At 38.1% G+C, this 19,264-nt stretch overlaps 1 protein-coding gene across 1 annotated transcript; it reads left to right on the plus strand.

The window, feature by feature from the left end:
* Positions 1-18,942, plus strand: LOC120546721 (interleukin-6 receptor subunit beta-like). The gene is made up of 16 exons (XM_039781860.1): positions 1-373; positions 5,764-6,033; positions 6,136-6,262; positions 6,364-6,527; positions 6,642-6,754; positions 7,850-7,873; positions 8,037-8,196; positions 9,837-9,919; positions 10,050-10,266; positions 10,421-10,585; positions 12,279-12,380; positions 12,471-12,572; positions 12,702-12,857; positions 16,819-16,903; positions 17,087-17,168; positions 17,978-18,942. The coding sequence occupies exons 1-16, from the start codon at positions 208-210 to the stop codon at positions 18,386-18,388; spliced, it is 2,427 nt and encodes an 808-aa protein (XP_039637794.1). The 5' UTR covers positions 1-207; the 3' UTR covers positions 18,389-18,942.
* Positions 18,943-19,264: the final 322 nt, after the last annotated feature.

Genomic DNA, 19,264 nt, shown 5'->3' on the forward strand with positions numbered 1-19,264 from the left:
GTCAAGTTAGCCTACTTAACTTCCTCTTTATTGCTCGCTGTGTTTCCAGTTGGGTGATACTTCCCGTTTATTTCAGGGTTGGCTTGAGTTCCTGTTACTTGATGGCTGAAAAACAAAGTTAGTGTGACACTGCGGTGCAGTGTAGGAGACAGTCGACATTATCAGACAGTAAAGACGATTTTAATTATTTTATCTTGCGCATGCTGAATGTCTCACAGCTCTGACGATATTTTAAAAGGCGATTTTCTTTCTTTCTTTCTTTTTTTCTTTCTTTCTTTCTTTCTTTCTTTCTTTCTTTCTGGTAATGGGATAAAGGAAATGTATTTCTTTCTAGTCCTATTCATCCTGGGTGTAACCCCTTCCATTTGTAAAGGTAAGTAAACCTCTTAATTTATTTGATATTTATTGTGAAAGTTAAACCATAATATTAAAATGCAGAGCAGCTGACTGCTCAGAGAATGTTCTGGGATGTATGTGAACGGCTTGTTTTGTTTTGGTTTCATAACATAATGTTCACTGAAGTTAATTGGGATCACTAAAAATCCGTATTAAATTGAACTAGAAATGATTTACTAGTCATAATATAATATTCCTTTCATCCAATTTGCATTTTAAATCATCCTTATTATTCACAGCTACAGATGGGCTTTTAGTCCAAGACTAAAAACTGTTCATCTAGCCTACATCATCAACTGCATTAAAATGTACTTTCTATACTATTTAATTCACAGGTCGTATTTCTTATTCAGTAATACATACAGTAGAATAACCACAAACATCACTTATTAGATTTTGAGCAATATTTGTTTGGCATTTAAATATTATAGTAGACTACTTCTTATTCTCATATAAACACAGGTATGGCTTGAACATACAATACTAATTGTTTTTGGTGTCCAAAAGTCTACTACCATATATTAACATAAAGTAATATAGTCAGGTGCTGAAAGTAACTAAGTACCTTAACTCAAATACAGTATGGTACATTTTACTTTACTTAAAACACAATGCTACATTGTACTTCTACTCCACTACATCTCTGAGGGAAATGTTGTAGTTTTTACACCCGCTACATTTATTTGACAGCTGTAGTTACTAGTTACTTTACAGATTCAGATACATAATTAATTAATTAATTAATACATAATATAATAAACAAATGAATTATGATATATGATTATGGATTAAGCATCCAGGAAAATTAATTTGTTGAAATTAGGTCCTCAAAGTCAAAAGAGACTTGTAGTATTTGAGGGTCAAATGACTCTCCTGAGTATTGAAGAAAAGCACAACAACCTGCTGGAGCCCCAGTTCAGCTGCAGAGGTTTTCTTGAGTCATTCTCATCCAAAGATAAACCACACAGATCGAAGGTGAGCACACTGTTTGAAGACCAGTTTACTTGTGGATCATCTGCACAGCCAAGTGAATAAGAGCCTCAGCTGTAGTGGGATGGTAGTAGTTTTGAATCAACTTTATCCGTGATTCAATTCGTCTAAATATTAATATTATAACAGTCAGTATACCAATAGTTGTGGAAATGTATTGTGCATAATTCAGACACAAATATATTTCGTACTGAGCAGTTTGCAATTGCATACTCTATATCCACGATGTTCCACTTCCGGGATTACTCCGGTGCCGAAGGAAATACCGCCGGATGCATGTCTTTTTGCCGTTTCCTTCCGCTTTCTTTGTGTTGTAATTTTAGACTCTGGTGGATTTATGAGGACTATGGACTCTACAGGGTAAATCCAGACAGCTAGCTAGACTATCCGTTCAATCTGAGTTTTCTCTCGCACGACTAAAACAACTTTTGAACATACACACTGCCGTCACCTCACTGATGATGACGCCTTATAGTTTGTGCACGGTTGTAGGAAAAAGAAAGCAGACACTTTATTGATCCCCTGGGGGGAAATTACATTTTTACACTGTGTTGTAACTTGTTACACATTACACACAGGCCAGAAATACACACATATGCACAAACAGGACCTTATACTATATACATGCACTAATGGAGCGATGTCAGAGTGAGGGGGCTGCCCATGAACAGGAGCCCCGAGCAGTTGTGGGGTTCAGTGCCGTACTCAAGGGCACCTCAGCAGTGCCCAGGAGGTGGAGACGTGGTCTGTACGGGGGCTTGAACTTTGGCGACCAAGCCAAGCCAAGTCACTACGGACTCAGCTACTGCTGTGTAACCCCAGCAAAAATGTACTCACCTCCATTGTATTCAGAGCAAGCTGATTGGCGTTTACATTGGGTAGAGTCAGAACTGCGTCAGAGAATCAACGCTTACTGCTGTTATATGATATTTCCAGAAGCTTCGTAAGGAGCTTTCACATCTAACCTGTTTGTTTAGGTATGAGTTGGTCTGGGCTATTGTGAAAGATGTCAATCAAACTCTGTTTTATTTCTTCATTCTTAGTAACACAAAAAAATATACACATAAGAAGCATTTAAATGGTGCATGACCTGCTGTCAGTCAGAATGTGATTTTCCCACGTGGGTCCTGATGATGCACTCCTGATGCAGGATGACAATAACCAAAACTGTCCAATCAACTGTCAGTCCTTATAACTTCATGTTTCCTCCTCTTGGTGTGCTTATAAAAAGTCAGGGTGAACATGAACCTGACCAGAATTAAAAGGCAACAATGTAAAGTGTTTTAAAAAAGGGGCAAAAACTGTTGATGATAAGAAAAGATTTTTAACCTGTTATCCTACTTACTGGAAATCTCCTGGAACATTTTGTACAACATGAATCAAACTTAGATTCATTGGTTCATTTTCAAACACAATAACTAATTTATTATGTTCATGATGTCATGAATATCAAACTAGTTGAAACTAGCCAAATATTTGTAATGGTGCTTTTAGAGTTATTTTGCTGATTTAAATCCAGCTCTGTGTTGTGGCAGAGTGGGCAGTGTGTGCAGATGAACGGTGTTTGGTTTCCCTCCGTGGCACTAGTACACGGATCTCAGAGCAGCTGAGGTCGTTGTTTTGCATCATCCGGCTGATCCGGCGGAACACTGCCCACACAAAGATGACACAGAGCTGGATTTAGATCAGCAAAGTATCCTTTTAAGATCCACCATCCAAGTATTCAAGAATTCTGGAAATTTCTTTCAAACACTGTAATTTTTTTTTTAAATGACCTTTTGGGTCTATCTAAATCCCTAGATATTTTTTTTCTCCAGAAAAACGGATGTTTAGCTCTGTGACTCTTCTATGTAGTGTATGAGTGGCTTTTGTTTGGAGCCTATATTCCTGTTTTGAAGGAACCTTAATGGTTTTCTAATGGGCTTTTTCGCTGTAGTTATAATAAAGTATCTTGCAGTGCTAATGTAGCCATAATCCAAACTGAAGTCTTCCTGTAGTTGCGTCAGATGAAAAGATTTCCATCTGAACCGTTTGTGAAGCAGCAACAGGAAGTTTTGAGTCATCAAGGTTAGTTACCAACCAACCAACCAACCAACCAACCAACCCACAATGCATGTAGATTTGGACTTTTTTACTGCACTTTATTGTTGACCGATCTGTTTTTAAGAACACAAGGGAAGACTGGAAGAAAAGATGCAGTCACAAGTGAAGTAATTGGTCTAAAAGATAAAAAAAAAAAAACCTGGAAGGATGCTAGAGAGGATGTTGTGTCAGTTTACCATATTTGGAAACAGTAAGACACATTACAAAATACACACCACCTTTGCCACCATGGGTGACTCTAATTTGAGTGCATGTGTGGAATATTTGTATTTGTTTTTATTATAAGGATCCCCATTAGCTGACGCCTAGACGACCAGCTAGTCTTCCTGGGGTCCAAAACAACATTTAATCAGACAATATTAAAACATTTCATAACATATACTGAAAAGAAAAGAAATTAACAAAAAAATATATATATGTAACAATATCTGCTTACAAAACTAAATAACAGAAGAAAAATTACAATTAAAATTAAATGAAAACAATAATAAACAAAATAGAGAAAAATCTTGAAAACAAAGTTATATATTACAGTATATTACATGGTTAACATTAAGGTAGATCACATTAAAAAATCAGAAATGTTTTCACCAACCAATCAGTCAGTCAGAAACGTCATGATAAATAGTTTAAATGAAGGTAAGATTTGACTTTCTTTTTAAAATATACCTTTCCTGTAATAAAACGAATGTTACTTGGAATTTTATTCCACAAAGAACTTGCTCTATAAATGAAAGTTTTTTTCAAGTTATTAGATTTTGGCAAATAATACCAGTATATTACTCTGTCTACATTCCCCTTGAGAAATTCTTAATAGCTGATACACAAGTCAGGAGGAGAAGTCTTGCGAATCCAGCGGCTTTCAAGTCAGAGAGGCACCCGCGCATCCCTCTTCATTAATTTTTGAATTGCTGAACAAATCTGAGATGTCAGAGATTCAGAGGCTACCAGATATCCCCTGGCTAATATTAGGCTATCAATCAAAAAACAAACCAGGGCAACATGAAGGCCAGAGAGCTGAAACTGAATTTTCTCACACTGACAAAGAAACCATATTCAATGTGGATCGGTCAGATTTTGGGGCCGGGATCGGTGCATCCCTATGACAAACCATGGTGTTTTTCTAGTTGAACATATCTTAAATTTGTAAACAGGATACATTTTATTCTGTACCAAATAAAGACCTCTTACCACCCTCAGCAACTCACTAAAGTGTGCTCATGGGAGTGAAGCTCTCTGCAAAGCCAGTCAGGAGTCTCAAAACAAAATTTGATACATTTCCTGTTTGATTTTAACATTTCGCAGAATGACTTTCAATTACTCTTGAGAGAGGTTTTGTTTTGAGCTGGATACTGGGTGAAGATAGCAGTGACCTAATGTGTATTTCCAGTGGAGGGAATTAACGTGAGAGTGGTAGTAGCAGCCGACAATGCTGTGGTGTGGTATGTTTTGTTATTCAAATTACAAAACCAATCATCTAAGAGAACATTGTGTTTCATATGCTGCTGGCATTAGATCCACAAAGGTGATGTGGCTTGAAATTCTAGATATTGGGTGTATCACTGTTGGTAGAATAACATACGTACCTGTGCATCTTGTGAACACAAACAGTAGTAGGCATATATAGTATCAGCTAACACCTCATCTTCTGTATAGTATCAGTGAATACAGGCGTGGTTTACGCTAAATTATTTAACTTGTGGCAGGTATGAGGTGAACATTTTTTCTGGAGTTTATCCTGTTTATATCTTCACGAGAGTTTTTCAGGAAAGCAATAGATAATTGCAACTGAGCTTTGTGTGTGTGTGTGTGGAGAGTGCATTTGTCTTGCTGTAAAACATCACACCGTTTCAGTAAATGCTACTTTTTCTAATACAATTTAATAAATGGGACTTACAGGAATAGTAAAACCTTTTAGTAAAGTTGCTTTTTTGCCAAGTTGGAAAGACTGGTACCCCTGGACTCTGGAAATGAAACTATGGCCAGTAGCAGCTAATCTTAGCATAAAGACTGGAAACAGGGGGAAACAGCTAGGTTAATTAATTTGGTACACAGATTTCTTTCTGTTGGACCCAACCAGCTTATTTAAGCTTTGTGCTAACCTGCTGCTGGCTCCAGCGGGCATCTTTGCCATACTGTACAGACACAAGAGTAGTATCAATCTTTTCATACAACTCTCAGTAAGAAAGCAAATGAGCACATTTCCTAAAATGTTAAGCTAGAGTTTTATTTTTTATATTTTGAAATGTTAAATAACATTACCGTGTCCTGCAGGCCAACATGAGAACACCTGCAACGTTGTCCCCAAAGATAAATACATTGAAGTGGGATCCAATATTGATATAGTGTGCCAGACTTCGTGTGTCCATGGCAAAATCTTCTGGACAATCAACAACAGGTCTGTAGATAAAAGGCTGTCAAACACTATCAACTCGTCACACACAGTCCTGTCACTGAGGAACTTTACTCACCAAAGCGCTATACTGCAGTGCCACAGTGAAGATATTCAGCAAGTCCTTGGAGGCACCACCATCAAAACATACTGTAAGAAGCATAATTTGTGTTTATATGCTGACTGTTCATATAGCTGTAGATGCCTGCAATAACATCAAATTTATGACATTGGTGACTTGCTTTTTTTCACAGCAAAACCCATCAACATATCATGCATTTTGCATAAAAAAGATCAGACATTTGAAGGTTCACCAGACCAGATCACATGCAAGTGGGAGCATGAGGTTAATCCTTCATTGGCCGTAAACTACGTACTCCGGTGCGTGTCATATTTTCTTCCTTTTGTGTAAGAACTAATGCAGGAACAATTCTTTGTCTTTTTGATTTATGGACTTAATATAAAACATGTATTTCTTTCAGTGCCTCTTCATCAGAACAACTCTTTGAAATCTGCAATAGTTCTTCAACAAACTGCAACAATGAAATTGATCTATTATTGCAGAATTACACTATTACTGTGAGAGCTAAAACCTTTGCTTGGGAAGTTGATTCTGACCCTTATACATTTAACCCAGATCATATATGTAAGTAACCTAAATTACTTTTTGTAAGAAAAATATACTTCTTAATGATATATTTGTGTTTTTACATTGTATGTTTTTACATTTTAATGTGCTGTCATAATCATATTCCCTCAGTGAAAATGATACCTCCGCAGTTAAAAGAACCTACCGTCTCTGATGATCTGTTGGTTGAGTGGGAACGGGCAGATTTATCAAAATGGTGTCGCTGTCAAGTCAAATACAGCAAGGTACGACCCTCTTTGATCACCTAAATACAGCATTTGAAGTATTTCCTGAAAGCAACTATAAAAACAGTATGGAATAAAATGCAACAATGTCAATAATAGTGATCCCATATCAGAAAAAGATGACCATAAACAACAGCTAGACCAAATGTATTGTAGAAATTAACTTAAATAGAATTTTTTTAAAACAACAATTTGTAACAATGGATGAGTCCAAAATTACTCCCTTGGTCACTGATTTGCTCCTCAATATATGATGGACTCTCAATAGTTTACTCAATAGTGAGCAGATAATTGAGATTTACATTTCGGGTCATTGCTGACAGCTGTAAATTCATGCAACTGTAATTTTTCTCATCTATCAAATACTGTGCATTGTGGAATTGTTAGCAGAAAGTATTGGACATAATAGACGCTACTTTTTTCATTCCATTGTGGAATATTTAGGGCACTAAATATAGTGGCTACATTTTGGACACATTAAAATAAAATGGCCGAGAGTAAATCTAGTGCACTATAGACTACAACGGCATCATGTCGTCAAGCGCTAATCACTGGCATCGCACCATCAAGCGCGGCTGCCCCCCCTTTTGTGGGGAAAGAAAAGTGTTGTCACATAAAGGGAGAAACAGAAGAAGAAAAAAAAGCTGTTGTGAAAAAAAAAGAATTCGAGGCATATAACATACGTGAATATTCACTGTCAGTGTGGTAAATTGCTCAGTGATGTGGTGACAGTTACTACTGATGGATAGCTAGGTTTAAGTCGCAAAATAAATATTAACCATGTCTATAAAACAAACGTTTAATAAACAAACAGGAAATAAATGATGATCCAAACTCGTCAAATTGCATTGACAAAGGATCTTCAGTTTTCTATTCCCCCAAAAAGGGGTGCGGTCTTGATGTTTTGAGGGGTTTCTATAGCAACATAATGTTGAACTGAAGCCGGCAGAACACTACCATTTCTTTTGCTTTATTTCTCCCAATGGAAATATAAAGGGGGAAAAAAGTTGCACAGCTGTTTTTGATTCTGTCTATGTTTTTTGGATTGCTCTTCATGGCTGATTGAGGCCATTTCTGTTTACCTTTCTGTTCCAGGCTGTCAATGGAAGAACTTCAGAGGTATGAAACACATTGTCTCCTGGAAAAGCGTCTCATTTCAACTAAACAAAGCTGTGTTTGTTTAAAATATTTCTTGGTAATCATGTATTCAGCTTTGGACCCTCTGGGACTTCCTGAGAATTTGAATGGATGTTTCTGACCAGAATCGTTCTGTTTTTCCCAGTGGGTGCGCAATAAGAATCTAACGAAACACGAACATGGGAAGGTGACCATTGAAAAAGTGGAATCCTGCAGTAACTACACATTTTCAGTCCGCTGTGCTTTAGACAAGGCCCCCTGGAGCGACTGGAGCCAGGAGAAAGTTCTGACCACCAAACTAAACAGTAAGAGCATTGTTGAAACAGCTTGCATCCACATGAGGACTGATAAAAGCAGGCTACTAAATCACCTATGCACAAATATTATTATTATTATTATTATTATTATTATTACATTAGTATTGATGTTTTGGATTTTATGTTTAGTACTTGCCCTGTAGATGACATTTGAATGAATTTGCTACAATAAGACAAATATTGGGCACTACCGTTAATCATAATAATACAATTACAGTTGTGTTAGACCCTGACCTGCTTTTGTTGGCTCTGCTGGACAATTCTTTTTTTTTTTTTAAATGTTACTGATTCTTACATTTTTATTTACAAATAAGCTAAACTAGATGGAATTATTGTAAGTAATATCTCTAATGAGATCTATTTCTTGAAGTACGCTCACCAACTGCCTATTACTCAGGAAAACCAAAAATACCAATATGACTACTCATGTTTAGATTTAGGTCTGTGTTGTCTTAGGGAAACTTTTTACTTGAATTTTCATTCATATTTAACTAAAACAAAGAATGGGTGACTTCCAGATGGGTGACAAATGAATGGGGAAAAGACAACATGTTTGTACAGTACAGTGTGTATTTTTTAATGTCTGCATATACTGCGATTCTAAGATATACATAATGGACTTGGCAGAGAATAATGATTTGTGTTTCTGATGTAATATGTGCACCTAGTTCACCCATTTACAAATTACCGTTAGTTTTGTTTCAAATAAATAAACCAAAAATATACATTTGCGAACCTTTGTGAATAAATAGTGGAAGATTGAAATTCAGAAAACATTATTTTTGGCTCTCAGTCTGTGTTGCAGGTTGGGACTTGATTGTGAATATCTTAAGAAATGCCTACTACAAAGTCAAAAGTTGAGTCTGTGTGTGTTGCACATTTAACCCTTGTGTTGTCTTCCCGTCAACCTTGAAAAAAACACTTTTTTTCCCCAACGTTTTTGACGTGTGTTTTTGCTTTTTCCAATGTTTTAAATTGTAAAATTTTTCTTCTAAACATTTTCAGCGCTTATTTCTACGTCCCATATTTTGTGATCTAAAACAAAAATTGAAAATGGGTCAATGTGACCCGAAGTCAACACAAGGGTTTAACAGTGAAAAATGACTCCAGAGAACTGCCTGGTGACTCATAGGTTATCACAGAGTTGATGATTTATTGAATTATTGGTAGATCCCTAGACAAATGACTAGGGCTGCCCCTTCTTCCTAAGATTTATTTAGTCGATTACACATTTTTTTATGCTTTTCATGCAGAAAGTTTTTTCCAAGAAACTTATGAGCACATCTTTGGTAAAAACAAGATTTAAAGTGGTACCTTTGCATGATTATTTGTAGAGAAACCCTCTAATCTAATCTGTCGATTAAATCAATTGATTGATTAGTCAACAAAATCAGTTAATCAATCAGTTTTAGTTGAATAAGACTTTCTTTACTCAAAGACAGCCCTACAAATGACAAATCGTGCTATCACCCCTACATTACGTTACCATGAGTTCAAGGCCATTTTGCTTTCGATTGCAGGTGTGAACAGTGATACTGTTTAGTTAACTTAGTTATATTAGTTAGTCATATTTCTGTATACAGTGTATTCCAGTCTGATTATTTTGTACATATTTAAACCCTTTACAGAGAGGGATGTCAAGCTGCGCCTGTGGAGAAAGATAGATGAACTGGACAAAAATGGAGTTAGAAAAGTTCATGCCATGTGGATGGTAAGGAAGCCTCTCATTACAAACTGTAGCATGTTTTTAAAACTTAACTTCCTTCATTTCCAATCTCATATTCACACTCCTTACATTAGGTCTACTTATTGCTCTAAAGTGCTTCAAACTGTCTCTGCAGGAAATTCCTTCAACATGTCAAGACACATTTACCTACACTATCAAACAGACTCCCTACAAGGAACACATGGTGGGAGTAAATTATACAGATACTTTATGTGGCAAGCCAACTTGCGATGTTGATGTGAGCCAAGATGCACACAGAATAAATCTCACAGTCCATAATAAAGACCTACTTGAGTTTATGGACTCAGTGTATGTTCCAGCCATTGGAGAAAGTGAGTTTTAATGCTATTGATTTTGCTTTTTTAATGGATAACCACAATTTATGGATCATATTGCTTCATTTTAATGGATGATGCTGTGCCCTAATGCATGTTAGTGGTTTGGTATGAAGCAATTTGCTTCCTTTCACTTGATCTCACTTGGCAGGCCTCCCTCAAGTTACCGACATCCAGACCTCAACCCTTGAAGGCGTTATTCTGGTCAGCTGGAAAGCTCCTATACAGCCCGTCAGTGGTTACATGATCGACTGGACCCACAATGGAAATCAATACCAATGGAAGGAGAGCAACGACACTAACACAGCACTGTCCAGTAGGTTAGAGAACAGGCACGAAGTGTTTGATGGATGTTGAATAACCACTTAATGGGTGTTAACATTAATCTATAGAATGAGCTTTGTGGATTGAGTCTGAGTCATCATCGAACCCATGATGAGTTATGGGCTATGACTTAAAGGGATATGCCACCGTTTGTTGAAATAGTGCTTATCATGGTCTCCCCTAGCTGTAGATTGGTGGGCCAACGCATTTTTTGTGCATGCATCGTTTTAGTCCGGTGCAACACTGGCAGCGCCGCCGCTAGTTAGCTTAGCGTAGTGAATGGAATCCTATGTTGCCGGTTAGCATGTTGTGCGTAAAAGTGAGCCAACAAAAGACAAAAAAACAACCTAATTACTTGCACTGAGACAATAAATGTGTTGGCCCACCTATCTACAGCCAGGGTAGACCGTGATAAGCCCTATTTCAACAAACGGTGGCGTATTCCTTTAACTTTGACCATCAGATCAATTAGTGTCTTATCTTGCATCGTCTGGGTGTGGCAGATAATGGATTCACTGGTGGAAGCGTTTAAAAGCTGCTCTGTAATGCATTTTACATTTTGAATGTGGAGTTTTCAAGATCTGTGACTCACCTTTCACAGAGATGGGATATGCTACATTCTTCTCTGGGGGGGGGGGGACATTTTATCAGAATACAGCATGGACAATCTGCTTAGAAATATAGTAAATATTGGATAGGATACAACACATTGTAATTCTGCTAAATAAAGCCACTTTTCACTGGTGCCATACCGTGCCCCCCTTCTCGCCCCGCTCCCTGCAAGTCCCATGTGAAACCAAAAGTCAACTGACGAGTTGGGATGGAGAACAGGGCGTTAAATGACATGCGAAAAGCTTAAAACTGCTCCCTTGAGGGATGAGTTAAATGCAGAGAATGAATTTCGCTACATGTATGTGTATGTGACAATAAAGTACCTTTACCTTTACTTTACCTTTTACCTTACCTTACCCTTACCTTAAATGTCTTTAAAAGTGGCGTGCTATTTATATTCACATGACATCATGTTGTGTTTACCAAGTTCATGTCTTAGTTTAGCATTTTAGCGGTTAATTAGCAGTAAGCACAAAATACAACTGAGGCGGACGGGAATGTCATTTAAAAGATTTGGACAAATTAACATTTTGACCTGATGATGGCGCTAAATGAAAAGTCAGGGTGCCACCAAAGTTATTACTATTTAGGATTGCATGACAACAATGTCTGATCAAAATGTCATGACAATTTCATTCAATTGTTGTCAAGGCACAGACATTTCACTAAAACCAAACAAAATTGTTGCATCTCTCTTTCCCTCGTTTCCTGTCATCTCTCTACTGGTGTTTTCCAATAATGGCACAAAATGCCCCCTAAAGATAATAAAAAAAAATAAAAATAAAAAATGTCAACCTCATGGTGGCACTAGGGGACAATCTGGGATCCCTAAAGCCAGTAGACTTTTTTTTTCTCTGGGGAACATGAATTTCAGAATAGAATGTTATGACAATCCATGTAATAGTTTTTTGAGATATTTCAGTCTGTGATGACGTCTGACGTTGCCACTCTAAAGCTATGCCGCTAACACGACTAAAAAGCTAAGCAGGACCAGTAGCAGAAGGAGAATTAAATCTAAATCACTTGCCACTTTACTGTAACAGCTTTTCAGAGAAGTCTTCCCTTCCTTTCAGACCTCCTGGATAAGACGCCATACAATATTACAGTAACTCCCCTCTTTGATGACAAGACAGGTCATGGCACGCAAGCCCTTCAGATCTGCTCCAGAGTGGCAGGTACATCATTCAGATTTGTTTTATTAGGATTCTGAAAAAGTATTTTATAGTGTGTGTTTAACCAATCTGATTTTGAAAACGTCCCTACAGATCCGGGAAATGTTACTATCCATGTTAAGGCTAATGACAAAAGTGCCCTTGTGAGCTGGAATGTGTCACAGGAGGCATGCAGTGGTGCCGCTGTTAACTACCCCCCCCCCCCCCCCCCCCCCCCCCCACACCCCCGGCCCCCCCCCCCCCCAACCCCCCCCTCCCACTTGTTTGAAGTTTGCAAATGCATTGAAGATATTTATTTCCTCTTACCATTGGCATTTAATTCATGAGTTTTTCTTCTAGATGTTACTGTCGATGGCACAGAGCGGGTCAACTCTTTGAAAGATCTGAATCCAGACACACAGTACAGTGTCTATGTCAAGGCCACAGCTCTTACTGGAACTACCAAAAGCAGTGAGAACAGCTTTAAAACCAAAAGATTTGGTGAGTACTCTACTCTGTAGGGCGAAGACACACCTTTTAGTCCTTGTTCTATGAGCACAACTGCAGCCATCTAAACTGAATCTACTGTATAAGCTTGACCAGACATTTTCATACTTGCCCAGATTGACTAGCGGCAGGCTGAGAAGGTTAAACTGCCTGCACTCATAGAACTAGGGGTATAATGCATAACTATTGTATTACAGACAGGTGTATTCCTCTGAAGGCTCTATAGGTTAAGAAAGGTACACAGGCCAACACTTGCACCCCCTGCTGTGGCAACAAGGCAGTGAAAATGTCGCCATCCTAAACATGTTCATGAACAAGAATGCTTCACCACCCGATAGAACTGTCCTGTCCAAAGGAATAGACACTCAGAAATGGAGAAGATTAGGCACAATGGCAGCACAGCATCACATCTGTGTACCATGATGTGATTACTGTAATAAATTCTGGCCATAGGAATTGTCTAAATGTGCCTACCTTCAGGAGTGGATTGTTTTGGAAAGTCAGGGAGAGCCTGGGGGTAGTTGGCGTTTACCTTGGTTAATAACAACTCATTGCATTTCTGGATAAGCCTTAAGTCAGAAGCGCAACACTTTCCACATTGGTAATTTTGGCAGATGTATCACTTGTGTTGCCTGCATGCTTTGGCATGTCAGGTACAGGCTGCTGAGGTGCTCACAACAGCTGCAAGAGAGGCTGTCATTTGTTAAAGATAGAATTACACACCATCCCGCTTATGAACAAAAGGTTACATTCATAAGCAAATGAAATGCAACCTTGCTCAGTTCATTACACCAAGGTTTTGCTGCTAGAGCCTTTTAAGCTTGTGCACAGGCTCCACGCAGAGCTTTTGCTGTAGCCTACGTAAGTGGCCTGATGTTTATACTTGTGTGCTGGTGTGTGTGTCGAGCCAGCATGTGTGTGTGTGTGTGTGTGTGTGTGTGTGTGTGTGTGTGTGTGTGTGTGTGTTTGAGCGGATGATAGAGCGAGGGAGAAGTGAGAGAGTGACCGCGAGCGGGTACCAACTCTAGAGTCATAGTAAAAGAAACAAAGTGTCTCCCCTGTGTTTTCTGACCACGGTGGGAAATTTGTAGCAGGAAAAGTTAACCCTCTCCTTGATTTCATGTTGTTTATGGAGAAGGAGAACCAGGAAATGAGTCAGGGGAAATGCAGTGCTACCAAGCCACCACGGCCGACGTCGTTAAGCGATGTGGAATTAATTTTTCGAGGGTGTGTATGTCAGACTGAGTGGTATCGCCGCTATCTGACGTCGACATAACGCGCGCGACCATAACGTGGCCTTTACTTTTTCTGGTATAACCAGTTCTTCTTCTCTAGTTGTACCACTGCTATGTCTCACCAGTTACCATTATCCTTTTTTTTTATTTTTATTTTTTATTTATTTCAGGACAATGCACATTTAATGAACATGTACAGCAGTACACGTAAAAGTGCCAGATTGTAGCCCAAAGGCTAATTTCCATCTGTAGTCCCATTTGGCAGATATAAATTACAATAACAGGACATAAGATAAACACTATTAACATTTGCTATATAAAACAGGATACAACAGGACGAAATCCTGTACTGTAATTGTCACTTGTGGCTACAGTAGCCGCTGTTCAGGAAAGGTGACATAGTCCTGTTTAAACCAACCCACATCTGACTCACAACAGCTGCTACAAAAACCTGCTCCTGAAATCAGAGCCACACACACACATGGAGGGCCTTGAGGGAGAGAAGATTATCTGGGGCCCATATCCACAGGTTCTCTGTTTGCAGTGATGGCCATTAAAGTAGTGCCACTGTTTCTTTTCCCCCGTGGCAAACTGAGGGACGTATCTAGGAACCCAAACAAGGTGGAGGTTTCTGGATGCCAGCTGCAAGCTGAGTTCCAGTGCTGTGAGATGTGGGCAGAATAAGGGGCTAGAAACAAATAGAAAACAAAGATAGAAGACAGAGATGAAGCCAGTGTGAAATAGAAGTACTGTTTTACATATATCTAAATATTTGTTTGGGGTTTGGAAACCAGTATGACATCACAAATGTCAAATATGTGTCATATTACCAGCTGCATGTGCTATGATTCATCAGATCCCAACCACCACCATAATTACTCACATTACTCAAACAATATCTGAGTAACATGCTTTACCCATCAGTGAGAAGCAAGGTTATTATAGTTTTGTAGTTTATATTAGTTTTTATTTTTATTTCGTTTTGACTTTTTGTTTTGAAATTCAGTTTAGTTTTAAAAGCGTGTTTGCTAGTTTATTTTTTATTTTTTGAAAATGCTTAGTTTTAGTTTAGTTTTTGTAATATGAGTTATTTGTCAGGGGCAAGATTCAAAAAGGTCAGAAAAAGTATTGTTGAATAATAACTCAACAAAAACATACCATTTTAAAAATATGTAGGCTATTCACAATGTATTCAACAATAACACCCATAAGTTACATAAAATGTACATATGATGAGCACAAATATGTAAACAGTCTACACAAGACGCCGCAGTAAGTGGAAAATGTGTAAGTGACGTGTGCCAGGAAAGAACCTATATAGCCAATGGACTAAAGAAGACATACATGAACAGGTGTTTTGAACTTTGGTTTGAGTAAAGTGGTGAACTTTTTGAAGTCAATCGACTCACACAGTTGTGTAGACTGTACATATTAACCCATGCTTCCTCCCGCTTATGGTGTTCCTGCGTATTTAATAACCAGCAGCTATCGGGTCGCTGGTGAAAGCACGCCTGTAGTGTTCTCTGTCCTGCTGTTGTCTCAGTCATGCTGCCTGGCCCTGTGCCCATACATCCATGTCCTGTACCCATACATCCATGTCCTGTACATCCATGCCCTTTACCCATACATCCATGCCCTGTACCGGGGTTAGCTTCTATTTCGGGGAAAGGGGGCTTTGCGTTCTCCTATACCTTGTTAAGGTAAGCTAGGTTAGCCTCCTCGTGCGCTCTTCTCAAATGTACTTTCAAATTTGTGGGATTTTTCCCTTTAATAAATTGCCCACATATTTTACCACCTTCCACTGAAAGGGACTTGCTTTTATCTGACACAGTCATAATCAAATAGGAATCTGCCGCTTTCTTCCGACATTTGGTACCGCCATGATGCCAGGCGAGGGGCATGGACTATAAGCCTCTTTCCGACCAAGTAGTTACAGGAAAGTAGTTCTAGGAACAGTCCACGTCTAAACAGTTCTACTAACTACTCTTCCCCCAAAACCTTTTTTCCATTTGCATTCACACTGGCCAAGTGGCCATAGGAACTGACCTTTCGTTATTATAATCACAGCCATCTAACCACCACTATGCAGAAAAGGGAAAAGACCCTGCCCTGAAGTAGGAGCTGGAAGAGTTACAGGAACTGCGGTCAGAGGAACTTAATAATCCCCAAATTGGTCCAGTCGGTACACGAGAAAAAAAGGGTTCTAGGAACGTTATGTTCTAGGAACTGCAAAAATCCATCTGGTCGGAAAGCGGCTTATGTTGTGTTCAATTTGACATGGAATGTCGGAATTTCTGGGTTCCCAGTCAGAAACTATATATGTAGACTGTATAAAACAGGTCTATGGTCGGAAGTGTCAACTCTGAAAGATATAACGTTATTTGCTCTATGAAAGACATTGACAAAGATGAAAACTAAGGACATTTACTCAATAATTTAATTTGATTTTAGTTAGTTTTTCAAACAGAAATTACAGTTTTAGTTAGTTATCGTTTTTTTGTAATGCCTCGTTTTTATTTTTATTTCAGTTAACGACAATGTTTTTTCCCACCTAGTTTTTCATTATTTTGTTCGTTTTCGTTAACGATTATAACCTTGGTGAGAAGATCGTGTTTCATGTAATAAAGTAATACACCGCATGCATTACATAAAGTTCTGGAGAAGAGTCATTTGTCATGATCAACAAACTATTGCAACATCATTTATTGTTTCTTTGGTAGGTCCGGGGCTCATCACAGCAGTCGGTATCTGCGGAAGCATCATAATACTTATTGTGTTATCTCTTGGATTAAGCTGTGCTGTTCAGTAAGTTTCAAACTTTGGGATTTATTTCAGATAAAAGACACTGAACCAAGGATATTCCCATGTCAGCAGTAATAAAGGCATATTGTACTACATTTTGTAGTCATACATGGACTAATCTACACATCTATGACCACAAAACCTTAAAAAATTGTGTCCTAATGATGCTGATAATCTGCTTTTTAGGTGGAAGAAATTCCAGGAGAAGCCGGTGCCTAATCCTGGCAACAGTTCTATGGCGTCGTGGCCAGCTTTAAGTCGTCAAGAGGTGAAAACATACAAATGTGGTGTATAAATAAATTGCAGTGGTTTGTATCCATTAACCACTGGCCTTTAGCCCACTCAGGAGCTTTTAATCCAGACACCAAAAAAAGTAAAGTATGCTAAATTATATTTTCTGTGAATTTAAGATGAAACAAACAGTTGCTTAAAATTAATTTGAAGATGTCACCTTTGGTCTGATCAATTATAATGGATACACAGTATAGTTGTTAGTTGCAGTCCTACTTTAAATTGTGATTTCCAACATATTTTAAAGCCATCTAGGCACTTCCAAGATTACAAGTCAGATTAGCCTTAAAGTAATCATATTTTTAAATATATTGAGTCTTTGATTGTAGAATGTAAACTCCCCCCAGGTTGCTTGCTAAATCCCCAAATTCTCAGAAAAAAAGGACAACAATTTACTGTCCAGAGGCATCCTGGTTTTTACATTCATTTTTGTTTGTTTGTTTGTGTTGTCTGTTGCCATTCTGTTTGTATGTAACATGCTTTCTGAGTCAGTAATAAGAATAATTAAAAATACATTTACTATGTCCTCAAAGGTAGCCACAGCCTTGATATCCTATCAGTACTCATGGCTATATACAATTTAATTCCCACCAAAAATGACACCATCCCTTCATGGAACCTTAGAGGTCATTTTCCTCTGGTTAAACAGCGTTTCATGGTGAAGTTTTGGTTAGAGTGAGAATTGAGAATGGAGAGATCACTGTCATGATTCTGTACCCAAGGTTTATCTCCTGAATAATTGACTTTCTGTGTGTGTTTGTGTGTCATGTGTGCATATGTCCGTAGGGAATCTGCCCTTTCCAGCCATTCAGCAATCCAACTGAAAGCCTCTGTGACAGGGTTTACACAGAAGAAACTCAGAGAATGTCCATATCTCCACCAGCTACAGGCTGTAATGGTAACCTAATGAGTGATCAGACAGATGAATACGTTGACCCAGGCACAGTTCCAGCACCAGATGAACAGAATGAAGACTTAGTTAATCATGCTGAGACACAGCATCTATCTTCTCCTGATGATTCCACTGCACTGCTTTCTTCAGAAACCAGCCCATATCGAAGTCAGACTTTTGTGGAAAGCCCTGCCTCGAAACACGTTAATCATTCTAAGCGTGTTCCAGTGAAACAGCCAGAAAAGACAGCACTGGTGACAGTGTATGTCACTTTGGACATGTTTCAACAAGGTCAGGGCAGATAAGAGAAATGAAAACAAAACCATAACAACGTTCCAAGAGTAAAGAGAAGTCAATCAGCTCTGAATGAGAGAAATGAAAACAAAACCATAACAACGTTCCAAAAGTAAAGAGAAGTCAATCAGCTCTGAATGAATTGGTTTAAGCTTGCCAAAGAATTCCATGATTGTGTGTGGCATTATCCTGCTTGGCAATGTGCCCACTGTGAAGTAAAAGAAGAATGATTGTAAACTTATATCAGACTTCATAACCCATGTCATAAAATGCAATGTTTTGTGTAAATAAATGTACATTTTGCGACTGTCTATCCTTTATTGATACAAACATGTAATATTTATAGCTAAACAATGTGTGTAGTAGCTGCTTTATTGAGTCAACTTGATGTCTTTTGCAGAGATATTAAATATATGGAGATAACAGCATATACCTCTAGCAACATTTTTTTTGTATCATTTCATTTAAAGTCCATGAAAGGAATTTATTTTTTGTTCAGTAGTGACAACATATACACCAAAATGGGGACCATTCAGAACTTTAATAAAAATTACATTCATTTTAAGAAGTTTTTCTTTTTATAAAGCAATGAAATTGGAGCCCACATTATGTGGTTGAAATGATTAAACGAATATGTGTGTTTGCAGACTGTATTATATCACAAAGCCCAGGTTTGTCCAGTGATAACAGGCTGAGGATTTATGTAAACGGTGAGAATTATATTTTGCTGTAAAATTCATTATATTAGCTATGTATTATAATAACATTCTCATAAGCCATATGTTTCCTGTCTGTTATCAGTGATATCTGCACTTGTTAAAACAGTAGTAAACTGCTTGCTTGACACTGGAAAACTGTTACTGTTACTAATTGCAATTTCTTCTGTA

The sequence above is a fragment of the Perca fluviatilis genome, chromosome 18, assembly GCF_010015445.1.
Source record: "Perca fluviatilis chromosome 18, GENO_Pfluv_1.0, whole genome shotgun sequence".
Lineage (NCBI taxonomy): Eukaryota > Metazoa > Chordata > Actinopteri > Perciformes > Percidae > Perca > Perca fluviatilis.